This window comes from Gossypium arboreum, chromosome 13 (assembly GCF_025698485.1).
Source record: "Gossypium arboreum isolate Shixiya-1 chromosome 13, ASM2569848v2, whole genome shotgun sequence".
In the NCBI taxonomy this organism is placed as follows: domain Eukaryota; kingdom Viridiplantae; phylum Streptophyta; class Magnoliopsida; order Malvales; family Malvaceae; genus Gossypium; species Gossypium arboreum.
The window spans coordinates 10,344,781-10,364,623 of NC_069082.1; the positions used below are offsets into that span (position 1 = coordinate 10,344,781).

At 31.5% G+C, this 19,843-nt stretch overlaps 1 protein-coding gene and 1 pseudogene across 1 annotated transcript; one reads left to right on the forward strand and one right to left on the reverse strand.

Annotated features, from left to right (window-relative positions):
- The first annotated feature begins 231 nt into the window (after positions 1-231).
- Positions 232-2,438, forward strand: LOC108461954 (DNA damage-repair/toleration protein DRT100-like). Its single transcript, XM_017761951.2, has one exon. The coding sequence runs from the start codon at positions 472-474 to the stop codon at positions 2,254-2,256; it is 1,785 nt and encodes a 594-aa protein (XP_017617440.1). The 5' UTR covers positions 232-471; the 3' UTR covers positions 2,257-2,438.
- Positions 2,439-3,948: 1,510 nt separating this feature from the next.
- On the reverse strand, positions 3,949-12,291 carry LOC108461997 (pentatricopeptide repeat-containing protein At1g52640, mitochondrial-like; annotated as a pseudogene).
- Positions 12,292-19,843: the final 7,552 nt, after the last annotated feature.

Consider the following 19,843-nt stretch of genomic DNA (forward strand, 5'->3'; position numbering starts at 1 on the left):
AGCTTGAAAGGAGTTTAATTGATCCACCAAAAAGGTGAAAGGAAATTTTGAATCAGCTGCGCTCCAACGTTCGAAATGAAATTAGGATCCACGTGATTCATCAAACGGTCACAAATCCTCATGTGAGAATCATTAAACTGAGATATAGGCATAGCAGATTTCATAATTTTTCTTCTTCTTTTTAGTGCTACTATATATATGAATGGGGGGACATAGTTTAGAATTCACATTTCACTCTTTCAATCTTTTATTTACCTTTGTTTTCATCATTATACCTTATTGTCTACGTGAAGAAAAATATAAGAACAAAAAAGCCCCATGTCTGCTTTGCGACCTTTTATATTTTTACTTTTTTCATGGTAGGATATATATTCTTTTCTTTTCTTTGTTCCTCTTGTCAGATCCAGTGGAGGAAAAACCCTATATATTTTTCAACCATCTCTTTGATTTGATCAAGTCCCACTTCCCAAAATGCAGATTCTGGTATGGGTTTTTGAGGTTTTATTCATTTCTTCCCTTGTGGGAGTGTTTCCATTGTCACTAGCTGAAACAACCTCACCAGGTGTTTGCTCAGAGGCTGATAGGGCTGCCCTTCTTGCTTTCAAAGCCAAAATTGTCAAGGACACAACAGGGATTCTCTCTTCATGGATTGGAAGAGATTGTTGTGGAGGAGATTGGGAAGGTGTTCAATGTAATCCAGCTGGGAGGGTCACTACATTGGCACTTCAAGGGCCTGTAAAAGACAGTAGCATGTACATGAAGGGTACTTTGTCTTCTTCCCTGGGTAGTCTACCATTCTTGCAAGTGTTGGTCATAAGTGGGATGAAGCTTATTACAGGTCCAATCCCAGATAGCTTTTCCAAGCTAACCAGGCTTACTCAGTTGGTCCTCGAAGACAATTCCCTTCGAGGGAACATTCCCTCAGGTTTAGGCCTATTATCCCATCTCCAAACACTTTCATTGGCTGGCAACCATTTGAAGGGACCCGTTCCTCCAAGCTTAGGAAATTTGAGAAACCTTGGGATGATAAATTTAGGGAGAAATTCCTTGTCAGGTCCTATCCCTGCTAGTTTAAAAAATCTACACCTTTTGCAGTCTTTTGATCTCAGTTTCAACTCATTGTCTGGTTTTATCCCTGAATTTATAGGACAGTTTAGAAACATTACCTTTATTGACCTCTCTAATAACCAATTATCAGCTCACTTACCCATTTCCATGTTCAACTTGGTTAGCCTATCATATCTGTCATTGAGCCACAACCAGCTCACTGGAACTATCCCAGAGCAGGTTGGGAATCTCAAGTCCCTCACTAGCCTTTCACTGAGTAGCAACAAGTTTATAGGTCACATTCCAGCATCTATTTCAAGATTGCAGAATCTCTGGTCCCTTAATTTATCCAGAAATGGATTCTCAGACCCTTTACCAGATGTTTCCAACAGGGGCATTCCTTCACTTTTGTCAATAGACCTGTCTTTCAACAACCTCAGTTTAGGGACGGTTCCTAAGTGGATCACAGACAGACAGCTTTCAGATGTTAATCTTGCTGGTTGTAAACTGAGAGGAAGCCTCCCAAGGTTTACAAGGCCAGATTCATTGAGCTCCATAGATTTGTCCAATAATTTCCTCACTGGGAGCATTTCAACATTTTTCACAAAAATGACAAGTCTGCAGAAGGTGAAGCTTTCAAATAACCTGCTGAAGTTTGATCTTTCAGAACTCAAAGTTCCAGATGGGATTTCCTCTATTGATCTTCATTCGAACCAGGTATGCGGGTCTCTCTCGAGCATTTTAAACAACCGAACAAGCAGCTTCTTGGAGGTTATAGATGTGTCAAATAATCTCATTTCCGGTACGATACCGGAATTCTCCGAAGGGCTGAATTTGAAAGAGTTGAATATAGGAAGCAACAAGATTGCAGGCCAGATCCCAAGTTCAATCTCGAATCTTATTGAACTCGAAAGACTGGATGTTTCGAGGAACCTGATAACTGGCACCATACCGATGAGTTTAGGACGATTGGCGAACCTTCATTGGCTTGATCTTTCCATCAACAGGCTCACTGGAAGAATCCCAACTAGCTTGTTGGGTATTAAGTTTATGAGACATGCAAGCTTCAGGGCAAATAGACTATGTGGAGAGATCCCACAAGGTCGGCCTTACAACATCTTCCCTGCTTCTGCTTATGCTCACAATCTCTGCTTATGTGGGAAACCAATGCTACCTTGTAGGGGAAAGAAACAAGAGACAAGTCAGTGAAATGCTGACTCAAATCTGCCCAAAGTAGAAACATTCATGTTTTTACAGCACCTACTTACATTTTTCTTACCTTTTTGCTTTAGTAATTTCTAGCTTAATTTAATTAATAACTACTATTATGGAAACATACATTGTTTCAATATAAAGTTTTAACTCTACCAAAGATAATTAAGTACAAATAAGTTATCTTTTTTATTACTGCCAGCTTTGCATAACCATTTCATTGAGACCATCAATGCTCTGAATGAACACTTTTGTCTTCAGACATGTTGACACAAGAAAATTTGAGGGCCACCTCTAAAGATCATTTTTTGTTATCATCAATACTGTTAATTCATGAAGCTTTTACTTTAAAGCAGAAACTTGCCTTAGCCTTCACATGTCAAAGAATACAATATAACATGATTTCCAAAGAAAGAAAAATAAAAATAAGATTCTTGTCAAACCCCCCCCCCCCCCCAAACATCTAACTAGAATTCCAGAACACTAGACTGTTGCATGTTCTTCGTGAAGGAAACCGTTGTGCTGATGCATTAGCAAGGAAAGGAAGTGATCCAAGCTATCTTTATGGCTTCATTTGTATTAGTTGATAAAGCTAATTATCCCATGTTTAGACTTGCTACTTGGTTTATGAATGAAATGCACCTTTTTTTGAAACCTCTCTCCTCCACCCCCAAAAAAAAAAAAAACTAGAATTCATTACCCTAAAGGGGACTAAAAAATGTACAATACCCCTACACAACTCTGCCACTGACTAATTATCAGCTAATACTTGCTCAGCTTCATTTTTCAGCAGCAGATGTTTCCTTCTCTGAACCTCCATCCTCCTAAAATAATAACAAATTAAATTATATTCACCTCCTCCTAAAATAATAACAAATTAAATTATATTCACCTGTCACCTGTCAGCATATATGATAAAAGAAAGACCAAGAGACCACCAGATACATCAAATGCCAGCTCTTAAGAAAATGGTGAATGAAGCCTCACTTCTTTATTTTAATTGTCAGCATTGTTAGCCTCCTCCAGATACATGGAGTTACAATTCCAATTTGGCTTATCATTGTGAAAACCCCATCATTTATAATTCAAAAAATTAATTATATGCTAGCTCTAATGAAAAATAAATATGAAATCATCAATGATTGGTTATAGAGAACTTTTGACATAGACTTCCATTTCTCACCACTTTGCAACCTAAACTTCATGAATGAAATGTTTGGTAACAAAAAGTTAGTAAATAAAAAATATAAACCATCTGAATCACAACAGTGAGAAATGTCTACCCTTGTAACACCCTTTGCATCTGAATTAGCTTCCTTATATGATTTTCTAATTTAATCCCTGCAAATAACAGAGCTAACTTCACTGCATTCTTTTTTTGGCTAAGAAAACTTTTCATATGATCTACTATAACACCAGAAGATTTTCCATATTTGCATCATTTATCTGAATTTCCACAAAGGTGTTTGTTTAGAACTAGACACCACCACAAGTACAATCTAGAAACGAAGAATGCTTAATTTCAATGATCTGTAAAGCAAGTTTCTTATATCAGAGAATGCATTAAAGTGAAAATAAAGACAAGTGGTATGAAAATCAATTCATGCATAAGACTAGAAAATCGATCATGAACTTAAAGATTTGACTTTTTATATTTGAGAAGCATCAAACTGAAAAGCAAGGTCCTTGTTATTCACTTTCAAGCTCCGGCTCGTCACTTCTTTTTCTCTTATAGGCTGTTTCACCTCTCATTGCATTTGTTAATTCTAGTATTGAGCAAGAAGTGCTTCTTTCCATCTTGTTTGCAAGTACCTAACACTTTCCACTAATCCAATTCCAAACCACAACAACCTATTCCTCAATCACTCAACCATTGATGCATATGGAGGTATACAGTATACCCTCATCAATCATCATCCCAGAATATTTGCACACCTCCTTAACCAACCTCTCTTGTTACACAATCCATGAACCATGACAGCATAAGTTAAGACTGGAGGATAAAATCCTTTATCGTCCATAACCTCTCACAACTCTATTGCCCTATCCAATCTTCCTTTACGGATAAGCAACTTGAATGACATATTGCAAGTGTGCCTATCTGCCAAACAATCAGTGTTTTGCATTCTGGAAATTAATCTAAGAGCCCTATTAACGTCAGAATGTTCGCAATGATAAGCCAAAATGGAATTGTAACTCCATGTATCTGGACCGGTTCCCCTTCCAATCATTTCAGTCAAAAGCAGGTAAGCCTCATCAGTCTTATCATTCTTGCAAAACTGTTTGATGATGCAATTTTAAGGGAACAAAATTGGCATAAGAATGTATCTTCTCATTCTATCGAACACCCTAAATATAATTGGCCTCAAAATATCCACGAATGAAAACGGAGTAACTACAAGCATCTGGCTCAAATCCCATTCAAACCCATTTCTCCAAAACACCTTGTAAGCTTCATCCAGGCAACCAACTTTGCATAAGGCTTCCAACAAGCTATTATAAGCAAGAACATCAATGGCACAACCTAGTTGGACCATTTCATTAAAAATCTTTACGTGCCTAGCAAGCTTCACCAAAATTATCTCCCCAACTCCTCACCAAAAATGCTGTAACTATTTTGCATAAGGCTCAAACTCATGCATAAATCTATCAAATAACCCTTGGCCTCCAAACGCCACTTTTCAATCAAAGCGCTGATAGCATCACCAGACAATTTGCTCTACAATAACAATTAAAAAACAAGCAAGAAAATTTCTGGGTTAGCTTCAAACCGTTCGCTATATCTAGATTTCTACCAAGAAATCCCGAAATGATAGCAAACGGTTAGCTGCTTCCTAATACATCAACCAAAATACGGTAGCTTGTATCACTGTGATGAAAATCCGGAAATTTATAACCAAAGGAACTATATTGCTAGATGTCTAAATAAAAGAAAGCACGCAGGAAAAATAAACTAACAAAAAAATTCAAAGGGGGAAAAAAAAAAAAAGAGCCTACCATTTGATATTCACTGTAATTGCACTTACACAGCTGAGGGTTTTGTTTCTTGAGAGGGAAGCAATTAATTGAAGGGAGAGGTAAATGGAAATTCAGTTTTATAATTATTATTATTTTTTTTAAACAGTAAAAGATACCATTCGGGTGGGTGAGGCCAAGCTTAAAAATTTTTTAAAAGTGGTGCAGATTGATCAATGAACACCTCTATGGATGATAGCAAATAGACTAAAATTCTAGAAAATCCCTTCTTTTTTTTTTTTTAATTACGGGAATAGGTCAAATTTTGAAAATTTATGGGTATGGACGGATTTGGGTAAAACGCTTTCAATTGGATGCCTTTTCAGCATATTGACAGAAAAACACTTCTAACTGTAAGTATTTTTTATTACATCAGTACTAAAAGTGGCTGCACCTATATTTTATTCTTATTTTTTGGTAAAACTTATAAAATAGGTTTTTATATACATTTAAAGTCTCATTTTCATTATTTTCTTAAGCAATCCTATATTGTCTAAGAACAAGCTATAAATTTATTCATTAGTCTATATATACAAATATCTCATATCTCACATTATTAAAGAAAACGAGGGAAATAAGATTTTGAGTTTATATAAAGTCATATTTTTAAGTTTTATTTTCACATTAATAGGTGGCACTAAAAATTAACAAAAAAAATATAAATGTTGCCATTTTTAGTGCTGATGTGGTAAAAGAAAGTTTCCAATTAGAAGCCTTTTTTTGTTAATATACTTAAAATGCTTCCAATTGGAAGTGTTTTTACTGGTGACACACAGAAAACGTTTCCAGCAATATTTTATCTAAATTGGTCTATTCTTATAAATTTTTAAAAATTTGGCTTAATTACATCATCTAAAAAAAATTATATTTTTTTTATATTTGGGCCAGCAAATTGGATGCTGGTAATTTTATAAAATTTGAATCTGTAAATTTGGACAATAGATATGGAAATCTATCATTTACAAAAGTAAAACGGTGGTCTCCGTCCATCTTCTGCGATTGTAAAAGGGAAAATTTGAGCCGAAATTTTGGGCGTTAATTGAGTTGGACTTTAATTAAAATTTGGAGTTTGATTTGTACTAAGCCTTTGATTATTATCTAGTCTACCGTCACTGGAACAAAAAAATTTACAAGTTTAGAATGTGAAATGTATTGCAGGTGATTTTACATAATTAATTTCTTAGATTAATTTTAAATAAGGTAAACTATAAAAATAGTCACTTTTGTTTGTCTCAGGTTACATTTTAATCACTTGTGTTTGAAATATTACGTTTTAGTCATTTATATCATTATTTTGTTACGAAGTGATCACTCTTCCGTTAAGTTCTGTTATCTCCCTAACGGTAATCTTATGTAGCAATCCAACTATATTTTAAGTTCATCTGTTAATACATATTTCATCTGGCCAAATTATGCATTTGATTTACTATTAACAGATAATTTAGTCGAATAAAGTATGTATTAATAGATATACTCATACGTCCTCTGGGTTACAAATGTAAATTGTACAAGGACTTACATTCAAAAATGTGCAAACGTTGAGGGCAAATTTTGGACTTTCTTGTTCGGATGTTTGCTTGTTATAAAACCGAGTATTAAAAATAACTTTACAATATTACCAACTTTCATTGACTATAAAATCTAATTGGACTGCCACGTAGGATTACTGTTAGGGAGATGACGGAACTTAACGGAAGAGTGATCACTTCGTAACAAAATAATAACATAAGTGACTAAAACGCAACATTTCAAATATAAGTGACTAAAATGTAACCTGAGGCAAACAAAAGTGACTATTTTTATAGTTTACCCTTTTAAATAATCTACTTTTTATTACCATAATTAGTTTTTAAAATTTATGACCCAAATTATTGAACATAATTAAAATATATTAACTTATTTAAAAATCCATAATAATAATATTTTCAAATTATAATTAGAAAATTTGTACCATATTAAAATGGATATATTATAGATAAATAATTTTTAAATAATTTCAAATTATAATTGAAACATTTGTATCATATTCAAATGAGATAATATAGGTTTATTCAACATTATTCAAAATAATAACTATTGAACATAAATAAAATATATTAATTATTTTAATAATTTAAATGTAGTGCTAATAAAATTTCATAATTATTATTAAACCATTCATGCAAACTATAAAAATTGATGACTAATTCAATTTTTATTTAATTGTTAATAAATTAGTGCAATAGTTCGTAAATAATATATAATCAATATAAATATATTATATATTATAAGATTATATAAATGTATTGTTTATAAAATTTTATATAAATTTATTTATTATATAAATTCATTTAATAAAATCTAAATTCTCATTTTTGAATTTTTAAAAATATATTTTTATTATTTTTATTTAATATTTAATAATTTCTCATTTATTCAAATTATATATTTATACTAATATTTTTAATATTTATATTATAATATTATATATTATTATATATTTAATTTTTATGTGCTATAAATTATATAATATATATAAACATAGAAAACGGGTAGAGTAGGACCAAACTTGGGCCTTGATTGTTTGAGCTTGAGTTTGAATCATATTTTAAATTGATCTAATTTTTTTAGCTCAATATTTTTATCTAAACCCTCATAAATTTTGGACAGACTTTTAAGATCGGACAGAGAGCCTAGCCCGTGAACAGATCTCGATTGAAGTTATGATCATAAATTTATTAATATTAAATTGAATATTATAAATAATACCAATATCTTTTAACATATTGTAGGGATTGAAAGCAATCCAAGGAACAACAATACCATCATTGTAACACCTCTAACCCTTATTTGTTGTCAGAACAGGGTTTCAAAGTATTACTAGACTTTACAGATTAAATACGAACATTTCATAACATTTAATTTACATATATCAGGAACCAAACATATAACATTCACATTGTCCCTTGTATGAGCCCTCGAGGTTCAAAATATGTATTAAAAATAAATCGGGACTAAATCGAAAACTCATAGAATTTTTCCCAAAATTTTAAAATTTTTCTTAGGTGTAGGGGACACACACCCGTGTGGCCAAGCCGTATGGCTCACATGACCGAGAGACATGCTCGTGTCTTAGGTCGTGTGGGCATTTGATGTGGGGCACACGGCCGTGTCCCAGCCCGTGTCCAATTTAGGGTGCTTACTGACTTGGGTCACACGACCAAGCCATACGCCCGTGTACTAGGCCGTGTGAACATATTAATTTATGAAATTAATGTGCAGGGGTGTAACACCCCTAACCCGTATCCATCGTCAGAGTAAGGTTACAAGGTATTACCGATCAATACACATCATTTAACATACATAACTTGTACATCTATGCATTCATTTTCAAATACCATTCCACACAATCATATTGTCCCTTATTAGGGTCTACGAGGCCTTAAACATGCTTTAAAAGTGGTTTGAGACTAAACCGATAACATACGAGAATTTTGAAAAAATTAGAAATTTTCAAACATACAGGGACCACACGCACATGTGAACAGGCCATATGCCTTACACGACTAGTAGACACGCCCATGTCTTAGGCCGTGTGGAAACAGGGCATATATATTGACTTGCATCACACGGTCGAAGACACACCCGTGTGTCAAGCCATGTGAAAACTAGAGAGTATACTGACTTATGCAACACGGCCAAGTCACACGCTGTGTGCTAGGCTGTGTGCTAATTAGGGGACATACTGACTTGTACCACACGGCCGGCCACATGCCCGTGTGAGACCGTGTGGAGCATACTGACTTCATTATAATTCAACACGAGGGGACACACGGCCATTTAACATAACCGCGTGTCAAACACGGCCGAGACACACGCCTGTGTCTCTGCCCGTATGGACAAAAATAGGTTATTTGCAAAGCCATTTTGTCACCCTATTTTCACATACATGCACAAGCATAAAATTTCATCTATTCATAACTCAATAAGCAGCCATTCCAATACATTTTATACATATATGATACCAATTCAACATAATATTCAAATACCTAATTAACATCATGCATTTTCCAATCATATGCCAACCACATATCAAGATAACATTTGCATAATTCCATTCCATCTACTACTTATCAAACATACCATAATTGAACACTTATATACAACCAAAACATTATACCAAATTTAGCGAAATCACATAGCTTAGACTTATACTACAAATTGTACCAAAAATTCATTATCTCAAGTAACCATACTTATCATTTTTAATACTAGCCTATACATGTCATATTTACATATATCCACAAATTCAAAAGTACCAATCGACAACTGGATAGTGTAATGCATAACTCCGACTTGTCCGAAACAAGCGAGCTATCGAACTTCTATAAAACATGGAAAAAGAAAGAGAGTAAACTTTATATCTTAGTAAGCCCGTATAATTCAGAATTAAACTTACCATTTATATAATTAAGGCAATAAAGAAATATACTCAACTCAATTTCCAATTTCCTAAACACAAACATTCATTAAAAAGTTAGCCATATAAGTACATATAACCATCCATTATTTCAATTCAATACCCAATATATTACATTATACCAAATTCATATATCATGTACAACATTAGCAACATTTCATTCTCAATCATGTAAACAATAATCTATTTGCAAATAGTAGCTATTCCATATAAACAGTATTTATGCCCGTTGAACCTATTAGAATTTCGAGGGATACTCGGGTGATGTACAATACATATAAATCAGTTATCCGTTAATTCCTTATCATTTTTCGCTCTTTCGAGCTATGACCAGTAAGCTCCTCCTAAGCTAAAGGATAGTAAGCTCTATAAAGCTGAAACGGTAAGCTCTGACGAGCTGAAACAGTAAGCTCATATGAGCAGACATATCAGTAAGCTCATTCGAGCTGCGGTGAGTCCAAAACACATGCAGAATCTCAACCAAAATGGTAACCCTAATGACATGTCACTCGTATTCTACAAATTCAAACAGTTCAAACGGGACTCGGTAACTAACAATCTAAATCAATAAAGCGTTCATATTACAATTATATCGGATAATCAATTATATACATACCTTTCAAATAATTACAAGATTTAAAAGTTCGATTCTAATTATACGAACTTACCTCGTATAGCTTGGATAGCAAATATCGGCTATTCATCCACTTTTTTTTCCCGATCTAATTCCGATCTCGGCTTATCTTGATCTATATATTATAAAATTCAGTGCATTCAATATTCAATCTATTCAATTTAGCCCATAATTCATATTTTGAAAAAATTACACATTTGCCCCTAAACTTTCACATATTTACAATTTAGTCCGTATCATATAAAATTACAAATTCATGCAATTTAGTACCAGCCCATGCTTAGCCGAATTTACTATATATTACTAGCAGCCCATATTTTCAATTTATTCACACTTCTACCCGCATAATTTTGTATTTTCACAATTTAATCCCTTTTTGACATTTTTGTCAAAAATCACTTAACAAAATACCAGCCCATGCTTAGCCGAATTTACTATATATTACTAGCAGCCCATATTTGCAATTTATTCACACTTCTACCCACATAATTTTATATTTTTACAATTTAATCTCTTTTTGACATTTTTGTCAAAAATCACTTAACAAAACTAGTTTAACTAAAAACAACTATTCAAAATCCATCATCAACCATTAAACTACTCAAACATTCAACAATGGCAACATGTTAAATATTTAACAGTTTCAAAATCTAAGGTATGGGCTGGCTAGAATATGAAGCAACGATCTCAAAAATGTAAAAATCATTAAAAACTGAGCTAAAATGAAACTTTCACACAATAATTTTATCATGTTGTAAACTTTAATAAAATAATAAAATAAATATTTTAACTTCAAACCACTGTTCCAATTTGACTCAAAAACGAGCTGTTACAAGGGGTCACATGGTCAAGTCACACGCCCGTGTGCTAGGCCGTGTGTAAAAATCTGGACATTCTGTTTCTCAATTTTAAAGATACAGAGGACACACGGTCGAAGCACACACACATGTGCTAGGCCGTGTGTGACACGCGGCTGAGACACTTGCCCGTGTCTCTACCCGTGTGGACCAAAATAGGCCATTTTATGGCCACTTTTCTCACCCAATCTTCGTATCAACCTAGGCACAACCACTTGCACATCCACAAGTCACAACAAAACCTTCAATTCAAGCCAAAACCAAGTTTTATATCTAACATATCATCACATATATTCAAATATCCTATCTTACCAAATTAACCATATACACCTGTATACATATTTTACTAAATTCACTAGCTCAAACCATGCTTCAATTATGCCTATTACTTAACCATTTCAAATACATCTATGCATGATTAATCCATACTTATATAAGTGGATTGAAAATATAAACAAAGTATAACCCATAATATTTACACAAACCAACTTAACTCAATACCATATTAACCCTATACATGACATATAAACTTTAATACACGTTGCAAAAGCTACCAGATTCAGTTGGATAGTGTGGCTTGATGTGTTGATCCAATTTCTCGACCTTACATTAATCTACAAGAACATTAAACAATACAAGTAAGCTTAATGAAGTTTAGTAAGTTCGATAGGTTAAACGTAAATCTTACCGAACCTACTATAACAATTCAATTAAGTAAATCATTCAATATAATTTACCTGTCAATTCACAACTTCAATCAACGAATTCACTTGTAGAAGCCCAATTTTACCCAGGCCCAACCAAACAAAAACCAAGCCAAAATAAAAATAAAAAATAGTATGGTGATCCAAAGTCCATTTACAAATATCAGACCCAAATTACATCAAGCTCAAGTGCCCCCCAAAAAAAAAAAACTATTGCCCACAATAGCCTAAACTGTTTCAGAAAAGCAACTAAAACCCTAGCCCTTTGTGCCGCTCCTCGTGCCACGTCAGTACGTTCGTGCCCCGAGGAATGCCATCACCAACTGCTCTACCACCACTATTGACCTTGCTCTCTGCCACCATCGCCTGCAAAAAAGAAGCAACACGCAAGAACAGTAGCAAACAGTAGAAAAAAAATAGAAAAATAATGTTGTAAAATAGCTATAAAAAAGCCTAAATAACAGATTATAAAAGGGGGGATTTTCTTTTAGAAAAGAGAAATTGAGAAAAACACAAAAAAAGGTGATCCTGTCATTTTTTATTTTTTATTTCGAAAATATATAAAAATAAAAAAATATGAAACGTTTTTACCTTTTTCCACCGTCGCCGAAGCCTCCTCTGGCCTAGAAGGTTGCTGAACCCATGGTGGTTCGTCGAAAGCCTCGTCGGGGGTGACTGGAAATTGAAAGATTTCTTAATATATTTAGGGTTTCGATGTTTTATTTCAAATCGAGATTTTTTAAAAAAAGGTTAAAAGTATTTTTTTTAAAAAAAGAAAAAAAAGGGACCTTTTCCGGCCACTGAAGGTGGCAGCCACCGTCGCTAATGACCGGTGATCCACGACAGAGCACGGCTCCCTTGGCCGGATTTTGGGTTGTGCTCAGAGAGAAAACAAGAAGAATGAATTTTTTTTTAAAAGGGTGTGAAAAGTGATTTTTTTCTCTAATTTTTTTGTTTATATAGCACTGCGATACGATGCCGTCTTGGGATTGATTCTCAGACACCAAAATGACGTCATTTTTAGTTGATCTGATCCTACCCGACACGACCCAGTAGGATCTGTGTGTTTTTTAAAGAAGGGATATTTGCATTTTTAATCCTTCAGCTTTTTAAATGCTCTTCAATCTAGTGTTATTTTCGATCTTTTTTCCCTTTTAATTTTATCCACCTAATTTTTTCTTTTTATTTTGGTCCCCTCATATGGTGCATTTAAGAGGTAGGGGAATAATTTCCTAATTGGCACCTGTCCTCTTTCGATCTTTTTTCCCTTTTGTTTTTAGTCCTTATTTTATTTTATTGTTTGATTTATTTATTTTATTATGATTTTTACTCCAAATTTCATTCTAATTTCAATTTGATCCTTGGTTTATTTAATTTCAATCTTTTTTACAAACTGTTTTATTTATTATTTTATTCAACATTCTTCAATAATTAAAATTCATTTATTTATAGTCCTTTTATGTACTTTTATACTTTATTATCATTATTATTTATTTGTCCTTTATTATTTAATTAGTATTAGAGTAGTAATTAATATAATTATTGACATTGTTAATTGATGTTTTATTATTATAATTATATCATCGTCATTTACTAGTATGGTATTTTTTTTGTACATCATTATTTCATTTTTATCGTTTTCCTTTTTATTTTATTTTGTTATAACAATGCCCGAATAATCTAAATACACATTATTTTAAATATTGCATTCGTCTTTGCACGAGGCATAAAAAAGAAATTTTTTAAATCAAAGTAATGTTCATTATTTTGGAATTAGAAAAGTTATGTTCTTAACTTACGGAATATGGCTTCTTTCTAAAACCGAGATAGTCGAACATCTACTTTAAAATAAAATAAAAAAGGGATTTAAATGATGATTAGATGGCGTTCATTTTTTGTTCTCGAGGATCTAAGGTATTGTGTCCTAACTTACGGAACATGATCCTTTCTTCTCGATTAACCTGAAATAAGCCTATTTTCGTGAAAATTAATTTAGTAATTTCTTAATAAAGGATCATATTTTAAAATCTCTTCAAATTTTTAATTTTCGACACTAAAGACATCAAGTAATCAATTAGGTACCAATTTTGGGCATAACAAGGGTGCTAATCCTTCATCGTGCGTAATCGACTCCCGAACCCGTTTTCTGGATTTTTTTAGAACGAAAAACATTGTTTTAATAAATCAAACCTCTTACAAAAATGATCAAATTTCGAGGTGACCCAATCACACCTCCTAAAAATTGATTTGTGGCGACTCTATTTTCATTTTTTTATTGGTGGCGACTCTATTTTCGTTTTTTTAAATAAAAAGTCGATTTCAAAAAGGTTTCGGCAACATTATTTCAAATCAATACCAATAATAACAATAAGTCTTCCAAAATCAATTTCACATATCACTTACCAAATCTTATTGATATAGAGAAAGACCTACAGATATAAGTACATCGTTTTTGGAAGCTCGAAGGCTAGACAGAAGCTCATGAGAGCTAAACAGAAACCTATAAGGGTTGAACAGAAGCTCGTAAGAGCTGAACAAAAACCCATAAGGGTTAAACAGAAGTTCAAAAGAGCTGAATGGGAACCTATTAGGGTTGAATTGAAACTCATATGAGTTAAACAGAAGCTCATGAGAGCTACACAGAAAGTAAACACGAAAATTCACAACAAATGCTGAACCTTAGTTTACTTGGGTAATTTACCGTCAATTCTTCTTTTGTCGTCTTTCACTACAAAACGATCGTACTCAATCCCGCTTTCTATTCATTTTGAACATTCAATTCAATTTAATAATTTTAACAGTAAATTTTTATTTTCAATAATAGATATGAATAAATACATAATACCATTCATAAAATTAATATATAAACATTAAAGTTTAACCATATGAACTTACTGGGTTAATTAGTAAGATTTGTAATAGTTCAAGGACTATTCTACTAATTTCCTTTTTTTACGATTGTCTACGGGTTCTTTCTCTTGATCTAAAATATAAAATTATTTATTCATTAGCATATACTTCATTTCTAATTCACTTCACAATTAATACTCCTGAATTTTCAAAATTACAGAATTACCCTAACTTTTACAAGTTTTTGCAATTTAGTCCCTTACTAATTAGTCTATCAAATGAACTAATTTTTCTCAATTGAAAATTTATCTAAATATTCTAGGCTATTATACAGCCCTTGATAAAAATAATTTAATACCAAACCCTAATATTTAACCTTTTCACAATTTAGTCTCAAAATCAATATCTATCAAAATCACTGTATAAAATCATCATACAACAAAATTAAAGCTCTAAATCCATGTTAATTCATCAAAAACATCCAATATTCATCAATGGTAACTTTTAAATTTTCAAAAAAAATAAAAAAACTAAGGTAATAGATAGTTGGACCTAATTGTAAAAGTCTAAAAAAATAAAATTTACAAGAAATAAGCAAGAATTGAACTTACTTGAAGTAAAAATATGAAAAACCAGTTTAAGGTGCTCTCCTATGGCTGTTTTTTGCTGAAAATTGAAGAAGAATTTCCTAGAAACCTTTAGATTTTCTATTTGATATTTTAAATTTCCTTATTTCCAATTTTGACCTTTTAATCACATCATTTTTGTCATTTTTTTTGTGCTTATGCCGTTTCAGCCACTTCACTTAGGCCCAATTACTCATTACGCCCTTTGTATTTACTATTTAAGCCATTTAATCACTATTTCTCTTAATTAGCAAGTTTTACAATTTTTTCAATTTAGTCCTTTTTAATTAATTAACTATTAAAACGTTAAAATTTTCCAATGAAACTTTAGTACTACCTTAATGACACTCCGTAAATATTTATAAAAATATTTACGGCTCGGTTTATAAAATCAATATCTTGATACCTCGTTTTCTAAACCACTTAACCTAATAAATCCTTGTTAAACACAATTATTAATTCAAAAATCTTCTTAATATCACATTTGACTTGTGACTTGTAAATACTAAATAATAAAATTTACGAGTTCACTCATCAGATTTAGTGGTCTCGAACTACTATTTTCGACTCTACTAAAAATCGGACTGTTACAATCGCCTTTTTATTTATTTCATGTTACCATATTAAATATACAATTCTCTTTCTATTTTAACAATTTTTAGAATTTATGTTGAATTTTATGATCTTTTCAATATCGTATTTCCCTACTAACGAATAAAGCATTTATATTATTATGATTTTTATTTTATATAAAATGTAAGTGCAACAATTCTAATTTAATAAAATATTTAAAGTAGTTAATTTAATATAATTATATTTATACATACTTTTATTCCACGTATCGCATTTAATATACAAATTAATATATTTATATTACGACAAATGACGTATATACAATTTTTTAATTTAATTTTTTAGTTTTTCTTTTTAATTTAGTTTTTCATTATCCATTAAATTAGATTTTGCAAAATTTTTATCAATGTAATTTTTAGGATTATGTTTTAAAAATAATGCAAAATTTACTTTTACGTCAAATTTAGGCATTGTCTATTTCATCGAAAATGGTTTCGAAAAATGATTTCTAGAAACGACTTACTTGTCTGAAAAAGCTAATATTTTTGGTGTTTGGATGAATTTGTGTAAAATATTTTTGTTGTTTGGTAGATTTCTTAAAAATATTTCATAAAAGTTGTTTTCAATAAAATATTCATACATTTGAGATTTTATTATCTTTTTATTGTTTAGTTGAGTTTATTTCATAAAGCTTGTTTATATTTTAATTAATCATATTTTAGTTTTAATTAATTTTAATTTACTTAATTAAGCTTGATTACTAATTCCATACATTAGGAATATAAATTTATGTCTAATTAAGTTGAAATTGGTAAATATTTATTTTGAATATTATTGGATGAGTAAGTTGAAAAATTATTTAATTTTATAAAATTGAAGTAATGACAAAATTGTAAAATTTGTAAATTTTTGAATTTTAAGGGTTTGAGTAGTGAAATCTGAAACATTGATGTAGTAACTAAATTATATGATTATGAAATATAAAAATTGGAAAGTTGAGCATAAAATAGTAAAGTTTGAAACTATAGGGGTTAAATTGTAAAGATTTCAAAACTTGAGTTTTAGGATTAATTTACATTATTTGAGAATTTAAAATTCTGAAAAAAAATCTGAAATTTTATCTATTCAAAAATCAAGGACTAATTTTTGGAAATTTTGACAATTTTAGTTGTAAGGACTAAATTATAAAATTTAAAAATTTTAGAAAAGGGACTATTTTGCAAAATTAAACAAAACGAGGTTTAAGATTGAACTGTAGAATAAGAAAATTTGTTTTTGAGGAATTAAATTGTAGAATAGTAAAAATTTGTTCAAGGACTAAATCATAAAAAATATAAAATTAGAATATAATGGATTGTTTTTTTCGACAGTGAAGAGAGCTTCCCCTTTGTTGCTCTTAAAGCTTTCCCTTTTTGTTTCTTCGACAATGAAGACAGTGAACAGAGCCTTATTAGTTTGGAAAATGTCTTACGGAAAAAAATTTGGTAAGACATTTTCCTTAAAAAAAAAAACCCTTGATTTTACCTTTTTTTTGGAGAATGATTACCTTTGGTAATTCATTTTCCATCAAACAAATACAGTAAAATAATGAAAATATTTTACATGCAAGCTAACTGATTAATTACTAATTTAATCCTTCGTTGACTATTTAATATTCAATTTAACATCACTAACTAAACCCAAATTTAATTTACTCTAAAAATATACCTATATTTCATAAAAGATTAAATTATTTACTTTTATTTAAAACAACTTTGTAATGCCCTGAATATTATATTTATGCTTTTGTGAAAATGTGAAACAATTGTATATTTGCTTCAATGGTTAAGTGTTTTGAGTGTGTATGAGAGGTCTTAAGTTTAAGCCTTATCTTTGTCAAATTTTGTTATTTTTGGGAATTAAGCCTTATCCTTAATCAGTAGGCTTATATTAAATTGATTGTAATTATATATTAGAATGAGCTTGTTGGTTCAAGTAGCAAGGTGTTGGTCTGTTAGAGGTCTTGTATTTGAATCCCTGCGCGAACATGAGAGTTTATTTTTGCTTGTTTAACCGTTAGAGTTTCCGTACAGCTAAAATTCTGGAGTGGGTGTGTTTGAGGGGTTAGTGGTAGAGATTTTGGGGGGGGGGGGATATAGGAATTATTTTGATATTATTTTGTTTTCTTTTTATCTTTTTTCGAAATTTTCTCTCCAATCTTCCAAATTTTCTCATCTAACCTTTTTCCATCTTTCCGTTGGGTTCCTTGGCATTTTCCTCTTCTAGTAAAACCTTTACTTCATCTTCCTTCCTCTTCAACTCGGTGAGTGATTCTATTATTGAATTGTGCTTCTGGGTCGTTGGGTTTCTACTTGGTTGGTAAGTGAGTTTTGTTTCTATGATTGTTGGTTTCGGATTTTGGGTGATGGAAATTTGTAGTAATCGATTAGTGTTAATTTCGTTTAGGAGCAGATTGTAGAGTAGGGAATTGCACCTCGTCGGTTTAGTGTGCTTTGGGGCGGTTTATCATCGATGGTAAGTCGGTTCTATATTGGCTCAAGTAGGGAATTCTGATGCATGTCTACTTGCACTGTTATCTGCTATCTGTATATAATCATAAGCATGTGAGCATGATAGATTATTTTTGTGTACTTGTATATTTTTGTATGTGATATTGGGGTTGGGATGTTGTATATTGGAAGAAGTGTATTGAAAGGCAATTTACGCCTATTATCTGGCAGCATGGCTGCATTATATCTGTTATGTGCCGCATCGGTACTATATGGTGTGTAGGGATGGGTGGGTGTTTTAAACCACACATGGTGTGTAGGGATGGTCAGAGATGGTGTGTAGAGGACAGGGGTAGGATTCTAATTCTGATTTGTGTATCTGTATCTGTAATGGGCTTAGGCCCGAATCTGCATCTGACTGATTCTGTTTTATTATATGTATGTGCATACTTAATTCTGTGGGGTTACACACTGAGTTTATGTAAACTCACTCTTTTTTTTTTTCTATATAGGTAATCCACAGAGTTAGGCGGATCGGTGCAGCAGAGGACTCGACGTTGACCACCTGTTACGTACTATTTTCGATTTGGTTTTACTTTAAATCTTTGATTCCTTTCTGGGTATTTTTGTAAAATGTGGACTTTTTGGACTGTTGTTTTAATTTGGGTTTGATTGCGTATGCTTTTAATGTTGTCAAACTTGACAAAAGCTCGGATTTTACCAAAAACAAAGGCTTTCTAAAAATATCGAACGATTTTCCTAAATTTAACGATTTTATAGGCTTCCGCTAAAAAGAGGTACGTCTTACGACATTTCGACTAATTAAATAAACGTTTTGGAATAAATATAAACCAATAGGAGTTAAATAATCGAAACTGGTTTCTACCGAGATTATCTCGTTTTCAAAATCCATTCCATGTGACATTGCTAGATTTGACCATAACGTCTAGGCCGGGTTTAGAGTGTTACAAACTTATATTAATATAAATTTATTGAAAAATACAATTCGTAAATTAAATACAAGAATTTCACAATATATTTTAATTTGTCTACAATGATACAATCCTTTTAATATATTGCAATCAATGATCAATAAATTTTGAAAATGCTTAATTTCATCCACAGTACTGTAAATGTTATATTTATTTTGAAATATTTTATTCCTACAAATATAATCATAATTAATTTAAAATATACAATTACTTAATTTCATCACATATTCAGTACAATAAATGTTATATTTATTTTATTTATACATTTTAAATAATATAAAATTTAAAATCTCAATCAATTTTTTTATTTATACATGTAATTAACTCGTGCATTGCACGGATAAAAAAACTAATTTAATAATATAATAAATAACAAATACTATGT

What these genes read in the sequence shown, in the direction of transcription:
- LOC108461954 (XM_017761951.2), top strand. Translation starts at nt 472, where the DNA reads ATGCAGATTCTGGTATGGGTTTTTGAGGTTTTATTCATTTCTTCCCTT.